The following is a 16,879-nucleotide window of genomic DNA, read 5'->3' on the forward strand; positions in this document are numbered from 1 at the left end:
TAATATTCACTAGACAGGTATACACTGAGATTGTACTAAAACCCATTGTGGAGTTTTGTCACATAGATTTCTGTTGTTGAAGGCTAAAAAAGGCATATTTTCTTGTATTTTCACACTGGACTTCTTGTGATAATTTAGTTCGTATATCGTAACTCACATTCGAAAAATGTTTCGTCACAAGCAAGACCACTAGGTCACATGCATGCGTGTGTGTTATGTGTGCATATGTACATGTACACGTAATACACTAGTTATAAACATAGACACAAAACAGCACAGAACAGACAGTAAAGCACCGGTACACACAACAAAGTCAAATTCATGAAAGAAAGATATATGGACCACTGGCCAAAAGGCCAAGAAGTGATATGTCAGGTGTTTCGAAAATAGTAAGCGCATCCTGCCCCACATGTGGCACCAGCCATTGTGTGCATGACTCTGTTACATCATGTGCATTGTCATCTATAACTGCGTGTTCATAGGGATGAAGCCATACAGCAATCTTCCGGTTGGAACCAAACATTTTATACCAGTAGGACATTCAGCTATACCCTATATACTACTTCTTTTCCAGGCCTTACACGATGGTTACACTGTGGATAGAATCCATGAGCTAACAGCCATTGATCCGTGGTTCCTCTACAAATTACAGAGGATTGTGGCTCAGGACAAACAGCTTCAAGAACACACTGTGTAAGTTTTACTCATGCAAAAGCAAAACAATACAGTAAATTGGTTCTTCACTCAACATTTTGTAAAGAGTAAATTAAGAATTTTTCCTGTAATGCCATACTTGTGAGTCATCCTTGCATGGTGAATGGTGTAAATTACCCTTTGAACTCTGACCCTCTGATGACCCATGAAATCAAGCAAACAGGGTTTAAACCATATCCCACTAATTCAAGTTCATCTGTCACTATAAGGTTGAGTTGGTTGAAACCAGGGACGCGTAAAATATGTTCTGCACTGATTTTGTCATCCCTATTGTTTGATTATTTGTGTGTGTCTTTGTCATCAATATCTTAGTGAAAATTATTAATTTATCCAGGAATGTGATTTTTCCAGCTTCTTCAAACTGAGTTTTCTTCGATCTTACTTGATTAATTTTTCTTTTCAGTCACACAATTCCAACAGATATCTTGAAATCTTCCAAGGAAGCAGGTTTTTCGGACAAGCAGATTGGTAGCGCTCTTGGGTCATCGGAGTTTGAAATCCGCGAACACAGAATACAGAAAGGTATCAAGCCGTGGGTCAAACAGGTAAAAAAGAAAACTTGTCCAGTCTAGCCATCACAAATATCGTATTATGACGTTGACATTTTCCTTCTTCCAAAATAAGGGGGTATAATGTGCTGAATATACAAATTTCAGCATTGTCATTATGATGAGAATATATCTGTGTGGAGTATAAACGCAAATTCAAAGTCCTGAAGAAAGATAAGACTAGACTTTTAGAGAGGCTAATGATTTGAAATTGTCATGTACTTTAGTTACAATGCTTATATTTGTGTCAAAAAAATATTCATGGGAGCCAGGTACAGTATTTACAGTAACATATTTGAGTTTGAGTAGCCCCCTGAAATAAGAGTTCACTCTAAGACTGCTGTTGGGTTGATATTTTCACGCTAATCAGCTGCCAATGTTCTACTTCCGCTAGTACTTTTCATGGAATGTTTTCTTCACTTTGAATTAGCACATCTCAAATTTTTCAGTAAAGCAACCATTCGACAAAACCATGACCAGTGCATTGAATATTTTTTTCTGTCTGACGCAGATTGACACCATGGCAGCAGAGTACCCGGCCATGACCAACTATCTCTACTGTACGTATAATGGCATGGTAAGTCAATGATTTCATGGTCTTCTTAGATAGAATGGGCCTTGTGACATATTCAGAATCCCAAACTTTTACACTACCGTATCGCTGCATCACTTGTTGGGATTCATTTTGAGGCTCATGGAGGAAGTGAGGTTTTCATTATTATATTTTTGTGAAAATCGAAAATTTAACTTTTCCTATTGAGTAACAAAGGGATGGTGACCATTTCCAATTTTGAGTGTCTGAAATACTGGGTTATTTGCTTTTCTTATATTAAATTTTGCACGATAACCCGTGATGAGAATGATTTAAAATTTCCTTACGGCAAGTTGAAGCAAAAGTCTTTCAATTTAGAGATGGTTAATACCTTAGTAAAAAGAATTAAAACAAAATTGTTTTGTTCACGTATTTTTCCAACATAATATGCAAGGAATTAAAAAAAACAAGATAAATAATGAACTTCTTCATCCCCCTCTCTCCCTCCCCACTCTCTCCCCTCTCTTTTTCTCTCTCCCGCTTTCTCTCTTGCTTATACACAAACATTCTCCATCCTATTAGCTTTATTACCTCTGAATATACGGTATATGAAGATGTTTACAGAAGTACCAATCCTTCCACTGTCATTGCTAACAATAATAGCACTGATTGCAAATGACATTTTTCATGTATATGCCAAAATAAATGTTTGTCCACATTTTCCACAAGAATGATGAAAGTAAAACCTGCTAGTGTTACAATGGATTCTACAGGTCACACCAGCTCATAACTCAGATAACAAGCTGCAACAACAGCCATGCATGCAGCAATTAGATTTGTCCGAATTTGTCCGATGTCGCCCTTCGCAGCCATATTTAGTAACAAACCTGAAATCGCAATCAGCGCTATTTTTTGCCCGCCATAAACATAGTATTGTAGCACATTATTTTCTGTCAATAGTTCTGAGAAAAACCTTTTGAATTGTATTTATATTTTGAGATCACCTCCCTCTTGAGAAGATCTGTGAGAGAACCAGAAGTATTCCATATGAGCAGTGGAAGAATTACAAGTTGCATGTGAAATGCCAAGTGGTACTATTTTGAAATCACTGCCACAAGTTCACAATTTCTCTCCTTGCTTTACAGGAGCACGACCTGTTGTTTAATGACCATGGCACCATGGTGTTGGGATGTGGACCATATCATATTGGTGAGTGGTGCTATATTCTGAAAGAGACTGAAAGTACATAGGAATGTAATAGACACCTCTAATCGTTAAGATGATGCAGACATTTTAGCTCCGCTGTCAGCGACGCGGAGCTTATCAAATAGGTTGATTTTCCGTCGTCGTCGTCCGTCGTCCGTCGTCCGTCGTCGTCGTCCGTCAACAATTGCCTTCTCCTCTGAAACTGCAAGTCCGATTGCTTTGAATTTTATATGCAGTTCACTTTGGGTGACCCCACTTAAGTTTGTTCAAATCATGGTCAAATTTGCATATTTGTATTAGGGGCATTTTTTGCTGTTTTTTGGTTAAAAATATCTTCTCTGAAACCGCATGTCTGATTGCTTTGAAATTTGATATGAAGTTTACTCAGGGTGACTTCAGTCAGATTTGTTCAAATCGTGGTGAAATTTGCATATTTGTATTTTTAAGGCAATTTTTGTCATTTTTGGTAAAAAAATCTTTAAAATCTTCTTCTTCAAAACTACCAGTCAGATAGCTTTGATATTTGGTACATATGTCCCTAGGGATGATCTATTTCAGATTCGTTCAAATTGTGCAGAAATATGCAAATTTGCATTTTTAAGGCAATTTTTGCCATTTTTGGTCAAAAAATGTATTTCTCAAAAAGTACTGGTCTAATAGTTTTGAAATTTGGTATACACGTTTCTATAGATGAACTGAGTAATATATATTGAATTTCTGATGAAATCTGAAATTTTGTATTTTGGGGGCAATTGTCGCCATTTTTGGTCAAAAAATGTGTATTTCCAAAACTGTTTATCTGATAGCTTTGAAATTTGGTATACAGGTTCCTACAGATAAACTACATGATATTTATTGAAATTGTGATGAAATCTGCAATTTTGTATTTTTGGGGCAATTTTTGCCATTTTTGGTCAAAAAATGTGTATTTCCAAAACTACTCATCTGATAGCTTTGCAATTTGGTATACAGGTTTTTACAGATCACCTTAATGACATTTGTTGAAATTATGATGAAATCTGCAATTTTGTAATTTTGGGGCAATTTTTGCCATTTTTGGTCAAAAAATGTGTTTCTCAAAAATTAGTGGTCTGATAGCTTTGAAATTTGGTATACAGGTTTCTACAGATGAGTTCAGTAATATATAATGAATTTCTGATGAAATCTGTAATTTTGTATTTTGGGGGCAATTTTTGCCATTTTTGGTCAAAACGTGTATTTCCAAAACTACTCATCCGATAGCTTTGAAATTTGGTATACAGGTTTCTATAGATAAACTAAATGATATTTATTAAAAAATAATGATGAAATCTGCAATTTTGAATTTTTGGGGCAATTTTCCCATTCTTGGTCAAAAAATGTGTTTCTCAAAAAAAGTACTTGTCTAACAGCTTTGAAATTTGGTATACAGGTTTCTATAGATGAAGTTATGAACTAAATTTGATCTCTTGAAATTATGATGAAATCTGCAATTTCATTTTTTGGGGCAATTGTTGCCATCTTTGGTCAGAAAATTTTATTCTCAAAACATAGGGCCAAAGTCCCTGAAGCTACTATAGACATGGATACAAAATTAAGTATTTCCTGACTGTATGAAATTATCTCACTTTGGTCATCCTAGGGACATGTAAACCAAATATTAAAGCTGTCTGACCAGCAGTTTTGAAAAAACAAGTGAGTCTCAACAGTTGACAGAGCTCTGCTGTGTTATGTAGAGAATAACCTTTTGTGACACATGTATTGATGAAGAAGGTGGATATCTTTGATAGCTCATTTCAGGATGGCCTGACCAAAAATGAAAAAAAATTCTGCAAAAATACAGATTTGCATATTTCATCAGACTATATTAGTCTATACCAGCAAATAAACGAGAGTTAATTACATTCTAATTAAAGTAAACAAGACTTGCTTAAATCAAGATTTACGTCATAAAAAAACAGCATATCTGTCAGGTTATAAAGAATCTTGAGCTGGTTATCTTTTAATATCAGTATTTTCATCCTATTAACCAAGCACATTTTAACTTTCAAATTAACATTGTAAGTAAGTTCTGTTGAATAAGTTGAGACTGTACGTACTCAGAGAAAGCACACTGAAGAGACAAATGTTTGAAACTTAAGAAGTTCAAGGTCATCAAAAGCATTATAAGGAATCATGTTACACTTTCATTGCACTGTTTACACAGATTGCATAATTGCTATAAATAGCACATGAGGCAGCCCAGCTTTACCATAAAAACCCTATCACTTTGACCACTCTTTTAATTGACCACTCTATTTTTTCCTCAAAAAGTAATCTTATTTTATCCTTACCAAGTCAACCATAAATGGAAATTAGAACTTTCTCTATCTCTATTTATTTGACCACCCTATCATGACAAACTATTATGAGCAATTTCTTTTAGATAACATAAATGGTGGTTCAGAATATATCAAAGTTAGGATTCAGGAAAGTTGCCTTTACATGTTTTAATCCTCAATTCACTATGAACTGTCAAAAAAAGTTGAACTTTCTGTTAATTCCACACTAAAATTATTATGGCTTTGATGATTTCCTAATTAATTCAATTATTTAAAATCATATTAATTATTTTTTTCTGGGTGAATTGATAGGGTTTATACAGTACAAGAATTACATACAATGTAAGTCAAACTTTGACCAAAAATGACAAAAAAATTCCTTAAAATACACATTTGCATATTTCATCACAATTTGAACAAATCTAAGTTGGGTTATCCCTAGGGACCTGTATACCAAATAACAAAGCTGTCTGACCAGTGGTTATGAAGAAGAAGATTTTTTACCAAAAACACCTTTTTTGGCATTAATTTGCCTATTTTCAACAATATCAAAAAATTAAAAAAACCAGTTTCTCAAAATCATATTTTTCATCTACACAACAAATATCAAATTAGTAAGTACTGCGGTTCTCAAGATATTTGAGTGGACGGACGCCTCACAAACGGACATACATACATACATACATACAGACTGACGACGGACGCCGGACGGATACCCATCCCAATAGCTTCTATAGACTATAGTCTATAGTAGCTAAAAACTACTCATCAGATAGCTTTGGTTGACATGTTCTTAGGGATGATCCGATGTGATATATTCAAAGTATGATGAAATCTTCAATTGTGTATTTTTGCAGCTATTTTAGCCACTTTTTTCTGGCCACTGCATTGAGCTATCAAAGATTTCCACCTTCTTCATCAACATGTGTCAAAAATAGTTATTCTCTACATAAACACAGCGGAGCTATATCGGCCGCTAGGTCGCTTTTTCACAAATTTGATCATCTCGACAAAATCGAACATAAATGTTTGTTTTTGGAATAAACCACATCAAACGACCGTTTTACAATAAGGTTTTGACCAATTCATGACATGTATATGACACAAGCCATAGCTAGTGCCATATATGGAGTGAACCAGTCAAAAATTGAGTATGACTGAGTGGTATACCGGTTGCTTAGGTGGTTTGTTGCTGTTATCATATAACAGTATATTGAAATTCTGGCATTTAATGTTAAAAAAGGGATTTTTCTCTTGCTGAGAGCTCGCACATGTCCCTACTGTGCTGTGTCACAAATGTAGTTCTATTATTTTCGTGTCTCGACCAATCAGATTGCAGTGTTTTCACAATCAGTATACTGGCACAATGTAATTTCAAATTTTCACATATTCACTAAGATTTATATAAATTCACTGATTTGCCAGTAAACAGCAGAGTATATTGTCAGTCAACATTTCCACCTAAATGTAATAGCAGAGTCTTCCATTTGTGTTACGAGCAAAATTAGAATCCCAGTGAGTGGTTAATGTTTTACCAGGAACAAATTGTTACAAAATCAACATTATATAGATAAAGCTTGCATATAGAAGAGATTTAGTGCATATCACCCCTGGAAATTGTATGCAGGTGTTGGTCGTGGGTATGATCCCTAGTTCAGGCACACAAAGGTCAACAAAAAGCTGTCACGGCACACATTACCATTAGAGTTTACAATTCAATAGTAAATAATTTAACTATTTTTCATCAACAGAAACTGCTTTTATTTACTGCTCATGTCGCAACCATAACTTTTTTTACTTCAAACTGTGTTCTCCATCATGAAAATTGATCCGTGCTTTCACTAATCCGTCTTCTAGAAAATTAGCATGTGCTCTTTTGCAATTTCAGGTAGCTCAGTGGAGTTTGATTGGTGTGCTGTGTCGTGCATCCGTTCACTGCGCGAGTTTGGACACAAGACCGTCGTGGTCAATCACAACCCAGAGACGGTCAGTACAGATTTTGATGAGTGTGATAGGCTGTACTTTGAAGAGCTGTCTCTGGAACGGGTTTTGGATATCTACCAGCAAGAAGTAAGTGTTGTCAGCCTCCCCTTCATCTCTCAGGGGTGAGGTTTGCAATGACTGGGCTGAATTTTTGCGACTGAAACTATTATTTTTGATTATCTTAACCCTTTTCCTGCTAGACAACATCACTTCCCCATCTGCCAAGTCCATAAAAAGGGGTATCGAGCCAAAATCAGACATATTTTCATCCACTTGACTTAGTCTGTAATAGCAGCTTTAGTCCGTAAAGTTCATGTTTACGGTATCTATGTTTTCAGAGCCTTCCAATGTTCAGAAACTTAAAATGCATCATTATATAGAATGAACCAATTGTGCTTCACTTATTCCAACCAACTTGACCTGATGGTGAAATATGAACTTGGTAGAATAAGGGTTAATTAACCCTTTCACCACATTGGTTCGGCCCAAACCCATTGTTCTCATTGGTGATTATGGACCTGCTTACAGGGGATGGGGTGAACAGGTTAAAAATAAAATTATCATGTATCAGTTTCATTTGATTTGATATGTCTTCTTCCAGTGTGATGCCTATCAACAGTTGTCTGAACATACATATACATGTCTTATTATTGCTTTAAAGATACGTTTACTACAGTGAGGTGTGAAACTTGAATTTCTCCTAATTTTGAAAATGTCTCAGACTCAACAGAGACATTTGACAACATTCAACTCGCTGAAAGAAACGAATGTACACATCTTTCGCGTGTATTCGTTGATGATCAGGTATAACATAGCCAATGTATTGGTAGGTCAGGTATAACACAGCCAATATATCAGTAGGTCAGGTATAGTATAGCCAATGGGCCAATATATCAGTAGGTCAGGTATAATATAGCCAATGGGCCAATATATCAGTAGGTCAGGTATAATATCCAATATATCAGTAGGTCAGGTATTATAATATAGCCAATATATCAGTAGGTCAGGTATAATATCCAATATATCAGTAGGTCAGGTATTATAATATAGCCAATATATCAGTAGGTCAGGTATAATATAGCCAATATACATGTATCAGTAGGTCAGGTATAATATACCAGTATATTGGTAGGTCAGGTATGACTTTGCATTCTTTTTGGACTCTGCTCTGAGGCACTTGCTCCATCCAGATCAAAGTATATGAAAATCTTGATGCTTTTGGTCAATTTTTGGTTGACTTACCCCAACCCAATTTTATTTCCTCTTCTTGATATTCCTCCAGGCTGCAAAAGGTTGCATCATATCCGTTGGTGGTCAGATCCCCAACAACTTGGCACTGCCGTTATTCAAGAGTGGGGTGAACATCCTTGGAACCAATCCCTACCTGATAGATGCAGCAGAGGAAAGGTAAACAACATGAAAAATTATCGACTTTGAAAATGGTACTTGCATTTTTCATCAAATTTTCTAATTTTAACTCTTTGTGAGCTCAGAGGGCTCAGCGCCTTGTTATGTATTACATGCTGAAAGCGACACAATAAATGGACATGTGTGTTTATTTCAAACGTAGGTCCAAATATTCTGCAATATTGGATGAGCTGGGTATTGATCAAGCCCCTTGGAAGGCATTGTCTTCTTTGGTATGTATGATTATTGCAATTATCATTTGGAAAGTCCACAATAATCTAGAACCTGGAATTCTTTCCAAGACAAGCAGCTTTGCTTAGTCCTGTCAGGATGAAATGAGCTAGAAATGATAGCTGTGGACTCCATTAAAAGCTGTTGATATCCAGTGGGGGTCCACTGCAAGGGATACTCATAGGATCATGGCTATTATGGTCATCCTGAAATATGGTCATGTTGGAAAAACTTGATATCCAGTGGGGGTCCACTGCAAGGGATACTCATAGGATCATGGCTATTATGGTCATCCTGAAATATGGTCATGTTGAAATGAGCGCCCTCAGCAGATGACTGTAGAGAGCCACGTGAGTTTCTGCTGAGTTCACTCAACGGAAAGGGACAGCATCTGAAACTTTTCAGGATTTTTGTTTTGTTACACCCACTATTCAGCTGATAGACACAACATGCTCTGTTATCTTTTATATTTAAAGTTTAGTTTTCACTGCAGATAACTTGTGAACAGTAGCAATGCAGTTTATATCAATACATTTAGAGGCCGAGTTGACAAGCTTAATACTATGTATGGCAACATGCTCAGGGGAGTAGAACAAGAAACTGTAGTGGACTCTAAAATCATAAATAGTGAATAAAATCATCAAAAGTTACAGCTATTGCTCTTTTGATGTGCAGCAAAAAACAGATGGCAGTGGAAATCCCACGCCAGTTTTCTATTTGCATTGAGTTGAAATGTCTCTATCTTTTTTTTGGCAGGATGAAGCACTGGAATTTGCTGCCAGTGTTGGGTACCCGTGTCTTTTAAGACCTTCCTATGTGTTGAGGTGAGCATATTCTGGTTTATTTTTGAAGAAAATATTCAAAACAGCGGAAAGAGAAAGTGGAATTTCCTTCTCTTTAAAAACAAGTGATGATAATAGTAACATTTCACTGGGTGAGATTATGACCTTAGTTTGGAACCATAAGACTTTTTGATCTTGTATACAACATGATTTGAACTAATTCGGGATAATTGAATTTTTAGCTACTATAGACTATAGTCTATAGAAGCTATTGGGATAGGTATCCGTCCGGCGTCCGTCGTCAGTCTGTATGTATGTATGTATGTATGTATGTATGTATGTATGTATGTATGTATGTCCGTTTGTGAGGCGTCCGTCCACTCAAATATCTTGAGAACCGCAGTACTTACTGATTTGATATTTGTTGTGTAGATGAAAAATACGATTTTGAGAAACTGTTTTTTTTTAATTTTTTGATATTGTTGAAAATAGGCAAATAATGCCAAAAAAGGTGTTTTTGGTAAAAAATTTTCTTCTTCATAACCGCTGGTCAGACAGCTTTGTTATTTGGTATACAGGTCCCTAGGGGTAACCCAACTTAGACTTGTTCAAATTGTGATGAAATATGCAAATCTGTATTTTTAAGGAATTTTTTGTCATTTTGGTCAAAATTTGACTTACATTGTATGTAATTCTTGTACTGTGTAAACCCTATCAATTCACCCTGAAAAAAATAATTAATATGATTTTAAATAATTGAATGAATTAGGAAATCATCAAAGCCAAAATAATTTTAGTGTAGAATTATCAGAAAGTTCAACTTTTTTTGACAGTTCATAGTGAAATGCTTACCATCTTGGAGGATTAAAACATGTAAAGGCAACTTTCCTGAATCCCAACTTTGACATATTCTGAACCGTCATTTATTGTGCCCTGTATGTTATCTAAAAGAAATTGCTCAAAATAGTCAATAGAGATAGAGATAGAGATAGAGAAAGTTCTAATTTCCATTTATGGTTGACTTGGTAAGTATAAAATAGAATTACTTTTTGAGGGAAAAATAGAGTGGTCAATTAAAAGAGTGGTCAAAGTGATAGGGTTTTTATGGTAAAGCTGGGCTGTATAAAGATTCCTCATGTGCTATTTATAGCAATTATGCAATCTGTGTAAACAGTGCAATGAAAGTGTAACATGATTCCTTATAATGCTTTTGATGACCTTGAACTTCTTAAGTTTCAAACCTTTGTCTCTTCAGTGTGCTTTCTCTGAGTATGTACAGTCTCAACTTATTAAACAGAACTCATAATGTTAATCAAAGATATCCACCTTCTTCATCAATACATGTGTCACAAAAGGTTATTCTCTACATAACTCAACAGAGCTCTGTCAACTGTTGAGTTGCTTGTTCTTTCAAAACCGCTGGTCAGACAGCTTTAATATTTAGTTTACTTGTCCGTAGGATGACCTTAGTGAGATAATTTCATACAGTAAGGAAATACTTAATTTTGTATCCATGTCTATAGTAGCTTCAGGGACTTTGGCCCTATGTTTATATTTTTCTAATATCTCAAAAGTGTTTGATACCCTATAGCTGTGCTGAATGTTGTGATACTACTACAAATTACTCATAAAAACAAATGTGTTACTAAAAAAGAAAAGCAGATGAGCTTACATTAAATTTGCAGATTAAATCAACATTACTACACCATCCAATTATCCTGAATTAGTTCCAATGGTGTTATACTTAAAAGTTGCTACAAAGTGAACAATTTAAATTTTATGCTGAATTTCACTTTAATGTGTCTTTTTTCTTGTTGCAGTGGCTCAGCCATGAATGTGGCGTATGGGCCTGAAGAGTTACAAAAGTTCCTGGAAGAGGCCACCAGAGTATCCCAGGAACACCCGGTGGTGATCACCAAATTTATTGAAGGTGCCAGGGAGATTGAAATGGATGCCGTGGCACGGAATGGAGTGGTAAGTCCCTTAATGCCTTCAGTCTCTTCAGCAGGAACTCTCTGTCTCATGTCCCCAGTGCGCTGGGAGTGTGAGAACACAGTGTGAGAACAATTTGTTCTCACACTCTGTATTGTTGCGCGACCGAACACCCCGTATGTGAAACGTATGTTGATTGGTCAATTCTGCTCAGCGCCTAGTTCTCTGTACGAATTATTTGACGAATAGAACATCGCGTAATGTACAACTGGCACTATAGGGGACAGACGACTGAACCGCAGAGTGAACAGGTTGTTCTAGATTTGAGTACGGTCAGCGCGGCGTCGGCAACAAATACACGGAGGATGACCGCTTTCATGTTGTAACGGGAGAATTCAGGCCATTACAAACCTATCGGCTATTTACGCTCGTCGACATATTTTCTGGAGAAGAACTGACTTGACAGCGATACAGTTAGCGAAAGACTTCGATGAGCGAGCCATTTGCACACAAGGCTGTAGCAGACGACAGCTTTCACGCAATGTCATCAACAGATGGCCACCAGAGCTGTTTCGCAACATTTTCCTCAGATGACCTGGAGAATTTTGTGGCTGACCAACAAAACAAAATTGCCATATCGGTAATATACATGTTAACGTGTTTGATATGCTCATCAATGAACGGACTTCATTTTTCTTTGCGGAATGACACAAATGAAACAAGTGCAATTGTGTGCCGGTTTTTGATAGTATAAACCTACCACAATAAAATGCAATTTTCTAAAGATATTGGAGGGACGTGAGAAAAATAATCCCACACCCCAATGGGTTGGGATGGAATGTCTCACACTCGTTGGGGAATTCTGTCTCACACTCGCCTTCGGCTCGTGTGAGACAGAATTCCCCAACTCGTGTGAGACATTCCATCCTAACCTGTTGGGGTGTGGGATTCTATGTCTATAGGAGTGTCCTGAAACACTTCCAAGCAGTGGCTCTGAGCAGAAAGCCTGGTTCTGTTTTTGACTTGGAAAATTCTCTGTTTGTGCATCAGCTTGAGAACAGAAAATGGATGTACCAGTCTGATTTGAGCTTCATCTACAGAAATTTTTCACTGTACTCTCACTTTGCTTGCACTCACTGAAAATGTATGTATGTGTTCACAGCTTAAGAACGGAGTCCAATTTTCATCTTGAAAACATAAATTTTCTTAGGGCATCCTCCCATCCCTTTCTAGAGCAACTGGACCCCTTAGGATGATGTTGATTTGTGTACATTGCCCAGTGAATAGCGTTCTACAGTCTTGCTGGGATGTGTTCAAACCCACCACTGATTTTTTTACACAGATTACGATTGCCAAAACAATGAACTTAATCTAACTTCTGAGAGAAATAACAAGACATTTGTGCAGTGTGCAGTTCTCTTTGAAACATAAGAAACACTTTAGAATCACTAGAGATTCAAAATGGTATAGTGCTTATTTTTGAGTATGTTCGATGCTCATTTTTTAGAAATCTCTTGCCTGAGATCCAGGCAGACCAAAACTGTTTTTTATTTCGCAAGGCACAGGAACAACAAAACCATGCAAATCATCACTTCTACAGAAGTGTCCTACTGATAAATCAAAATATTAACGGCATTTCAAGTTCATTAGTAGCCTAGATATCTGTCATGCCACCAGTATCTTCCAGTTATCACAAGATATAAAGAGCCAGCTACAAAATTTATTCATTAAAGGGCCAGGAGATGTAACGTCAGACAATTTTTCACCATTTTTGCTTTGTGTGTCAACCAGGGTTTCTGTTCACAAACCCAAAGCATGTTGAAATACTTGGTTGTCAACTTGTCAACGCAGCCTGTACAAGTGTAGACTGCATTGTTATTGTGAATTCTGGTCTTGATTCAACTGTCAACGATAACATGCACTTTACACTAACGAATACATGTATACATCGTGTTTCAGCATGCTCTGGGCAGTGGAACAAGAAGTTTGATGTTTTTTATCCAAAAGAAAACTCTGAAAAAAATTTACTTGTGCAAAAGTTACATGCAGCTGGGCTTCTACTAGAACACTGGAACCATAAGGAACTCTGAATGATGATTTTACTTTTGAATAAACTCCCCTTGGTTGCCACGGTAACGTGAAATATCCATCATGTTGATTTGAGCGTGAAATTTCTCATGCAGTGTATAACCTCTTGTGTATCAATTTAGACATCTTCTCATACCTGTTGCCTTTCAAAATTTTTTGAGTAAATTCTGTGCAGCTCGACGACTATGCGGATGTGTTTTCCCCGTAGGTTGTCGCTCATGCCGTTTCTGAACATGTGGAAAATGCCGGTGTGCATTCCGGGGATGCTACACTTGTGTTGCCATCCCACACTATCAGTCAGGATGCAGTAGATAAGGTAAATTTTTCATGTACACACACTCTTTTGGTTATAGTATGCTTACTTTGTTTTTCATGTACGCTGGTGCTACTCTTAATTGTTTCAAAATAGTTTGAGGACTTTGTCAAAATTCAACTTGGAAAAGAGCTAACTGTAATTGTAGAAAGCTATTTTTTGAAAGTGTTTTATGTTGTACACAACTTGTACAGCATCGTACATGTATATGTATTTTAGTGGGATTATTTACCATTGTCATTCTGATGGGATTGAGTTACATGATGAAAATTTTTTATCAAATTTGTGTTGATTACCCCCAAAGTGTGTTGATTACCCTGCCTGAAATGTACAGGGTGTGCATGTGATGTAAGACACGAAGGTTTGACACAAGGCAATTGAATGCAATTTTATTGAAAGATAGGAACCTGTTAGTCCCCTTCCTTCAAATTTTTTGAGATGCACTGATTTGCGTCAGTGTAACTCTGATGACCGACCCCCTCAATGACCTGTTGATATGAAAAATTCCCTATACCTTGTTATGGCAGTAGTGACTCTGAATGACATAGCTTAATGTAATCGGCCCACAACAGCCAATGCCTTTTGTCATGGTATGTCAACCGACATTGTGCGTTAGATGACCTTTTCCCTAACCTTTGACCTAATTTAATTATCATATTCCAGGTGAGAGATGCTACCAGGAAGATTGCAAAGCGGTTCAACATCACCGGTCCTTTCAATACACAGTTCCTGGCAAAGGATAATCAGGTCTTGGTATGTCACTCTCAGACTTTTTACATGTGTCTTTTTGGGGGAGGGGAGGGGGCATTAGGGTGTCTACCTGTTAGACAAGTTCTCAAGGAAATTAAACCCTACCATACAATTCCTAATCAAGCCGCAGCTTCTGTTGAGAAATCGATTATACTCCCCCAGGGGACAAGTCTGAAAACCATATGTGGCTTCTATCACATATTGGTACATTTTCCTGATCCTATGATTAACATTCATGGTAACTTCCATTCATTTCTATACATGTTTATCATTTAAAATTGAACTTGCTTGCATGCTGAATTGGTTCTTTTTGTTGCCTAGGTGATTGAAACCAACTTGAGAGCGTCCAGGTCGTTCCCCTTTGTTTCCAAGACGATTGATACCGATCTGATCAAGATAGCAACGCAGGTTATGATCGGCCATGACATCGACACCAGCACGCTCCCGACATTGGAACATCCCATTATACCCACAGATTATGTCGGTATTAAGGTGAGTGCACTGGTAGGAGTTAGTGCAAAGTGGTCATGATGCTGATCTGAGCACTGCTGCTTTAACCCTTTCACCCCCAGTTCCCTGTGTAGAGGTCCAAGTTTACCATAGAAAACAATGGAGTTGGGACAAACCATGATGGTGAAAGGGTTAACAGGGCTCGAAAATTCTCGCCACCCGACGCCCGTGACAAGTGAATTTTGAGTCCGGGCAAGTGAAAACAACATTCTCCCAGCCCGACGGACAAGTGAATTTCAATGAGGCCACTGTACGTACGCGCTGCCACTCTCTAGTTCCTTGAATGTACCGCTTTCGATATGGCCGGCCGCTCTGTTCTGCTTGGTTACAAAATGGCAAAATATTGACGTCTTTGCACGATCTTATGTTTTTTTCTTCTCATAAAATCATGTCACGATGCCTCCTCAACAGAAAACTACAGCTTACAATAAAATGTTGTACGGTGTTGAAACAATTTACCCTCCTTCCTACAAAGTTACAATGTATTGAAACACTTTACTCTCCTTTCTACAAAGTTACAAATTCCCTGGTACGTGAAGCAAACATTGTTGCTGTTCGATACAGCAATCACGGTCCCTCTCAGTCCCTCGTGGACGGACGGACCGTGCTACAATACATCATGGACGACCATGGATACACTGAGGCCTGGCTTTGCCTCTGTGAGTCCCGCGTACCGGTCGTCCTTTTTAGTCCAAGTTTTACCTACTTTACTTAAATCAAAATTTGGCCTGCAATTACTCAGTTTGATAGTAAAAACCATTATTTCAAAGGAAACTTTCACAAACAGAGTCAGAATAAAAGGGGAAAGGAGAAAAACTTGAGGTTTTCTGAAAGGTCAAATCTGGGTCATCTTGTGTGATGTCATGAATGAAACCCCTTAAGTACACAATTATGGTTCAAAAGAAACCACCTAGGGAGGTCTAATAGGTACAATCTTATGCTAAAAGTAATTTCTTGGTGCTTTCCAATTTAATGGCATTTAGCTTGACTGTCAGTTTTAAATTAAATTTTTTTAACAGTTATGGCAAAGGGAAATTGCAGTAAGCATATCCATTTCAAATCATCACATTAATATTTCTGCAGATTCCTCCAGTTTAATGATGTGATAGTGAACATCACCAGACATTTCTTGATGATATCAAAATATCAAATGAAAATGTTCCTGGGCTACAATGTTATCATTATCATTAAAACTATTATTACTCTTTAAAACATTGGGAAATGAATTGAACAATATCATTGTGTCTTGTTTTAAAGGATTTTGACCTGACCCTTTTTGTCTCAAGAAAAATACTTATGCTGAAGATGCTATTTAGCCTGCTTGATCACAACTACATGTATGACACAACACCGCAATACTTGTATCTACACTGCCACTATGCTACCGAATGCTTTCTTCTGCATGGAAACATTGTATTTGTGTGGCTAACAAAACCACATAAGGAGCTTGTAGTGTATATGTATGATAAGTTGTCATACTGTGAACACTGACTCAATGCTGCAGAAGTATTCTGTATCTGTGGTAATATACACTTCACATTGCTACCTGATTTTTAGAATTGCCACCTAATTATTTCTTGTGG

General features: G+C 37.1%; 1 protein-coding gene across 2 annotated transcripts in view; it reads left to right on the forward strand.

Annotated features, from left to right (window-relative positions):
* Positions 1 to 16,879, forward strand: part of LOC139143450 (carbamoyl-phosphate synthase [ammonia], mitochondrial-like) — a 74,070-nt gene that overhangs the window by 46,092 nt on the left and 11,099 nt on the right. For both annotated transcript variants that reach the window (XM_070713780.1, XM_070713781.1), the window contains exons 22-33: positions 575 to 693; positions 1,118 to 1,259; positions 1,774 to 1,839; positions 2,940 to 3,003; positions 7,189 to 7,370; positions 8,566 to 8,690; positions 8,854 to 8,923; positions 9,678 to 9,745; positions 11,524 to 11,677; positions 13,932 to 14,039; positions 14,700 to 14,789; positions 15,108 to 15,278. In XM_070713780.1, the coding sequence (XP_070569881.1) occupies positions 575 to 693; positions 1,118 to 1,259; positions 1,774 to 1,839; positions 2,940 to 3,003; positions 7,189 to 7,370; positions 8,566 to 8,690; positions 8,854 to 8,923; positions 9,678 to 9,745; positions 11,524 to 11,677; positions 13,932 to 14,039; positions 14,700 to 14,789; positions 15,108 to 15,278 (1,359 nt within the window). The remainder of the gene's footprint in view (positions 1 to 574; positions 694 to 1,117; positions 1,260 to 1,773; positions 1,840 to 2,939; positions 3,004 to 7,188; positions 7,371 to 8,565; positions 8,691 to 8,853; positions 8,924 to 9,677; positions 9,746 to 11,523; positions 11,678 to 13,931; positions 14,040 to 14,699; positions 14,790 to 15,107; positions 15,279 to 16,879) is intronic.

This window comes from Ptychodera flava, chromosome 11, assembly GCF_041260155.1.
Source record: "Ptychodera flava strain L36383 chromosome 11, AS_Pfla_20210202, whole genome shotgun sequence".
Taxonomy (NCBI): Eukaryota; Metazoa; Hemichordata; class Enteropneusta; family Ptychoderidae; genus Ptychodera; species Ptychodera flava.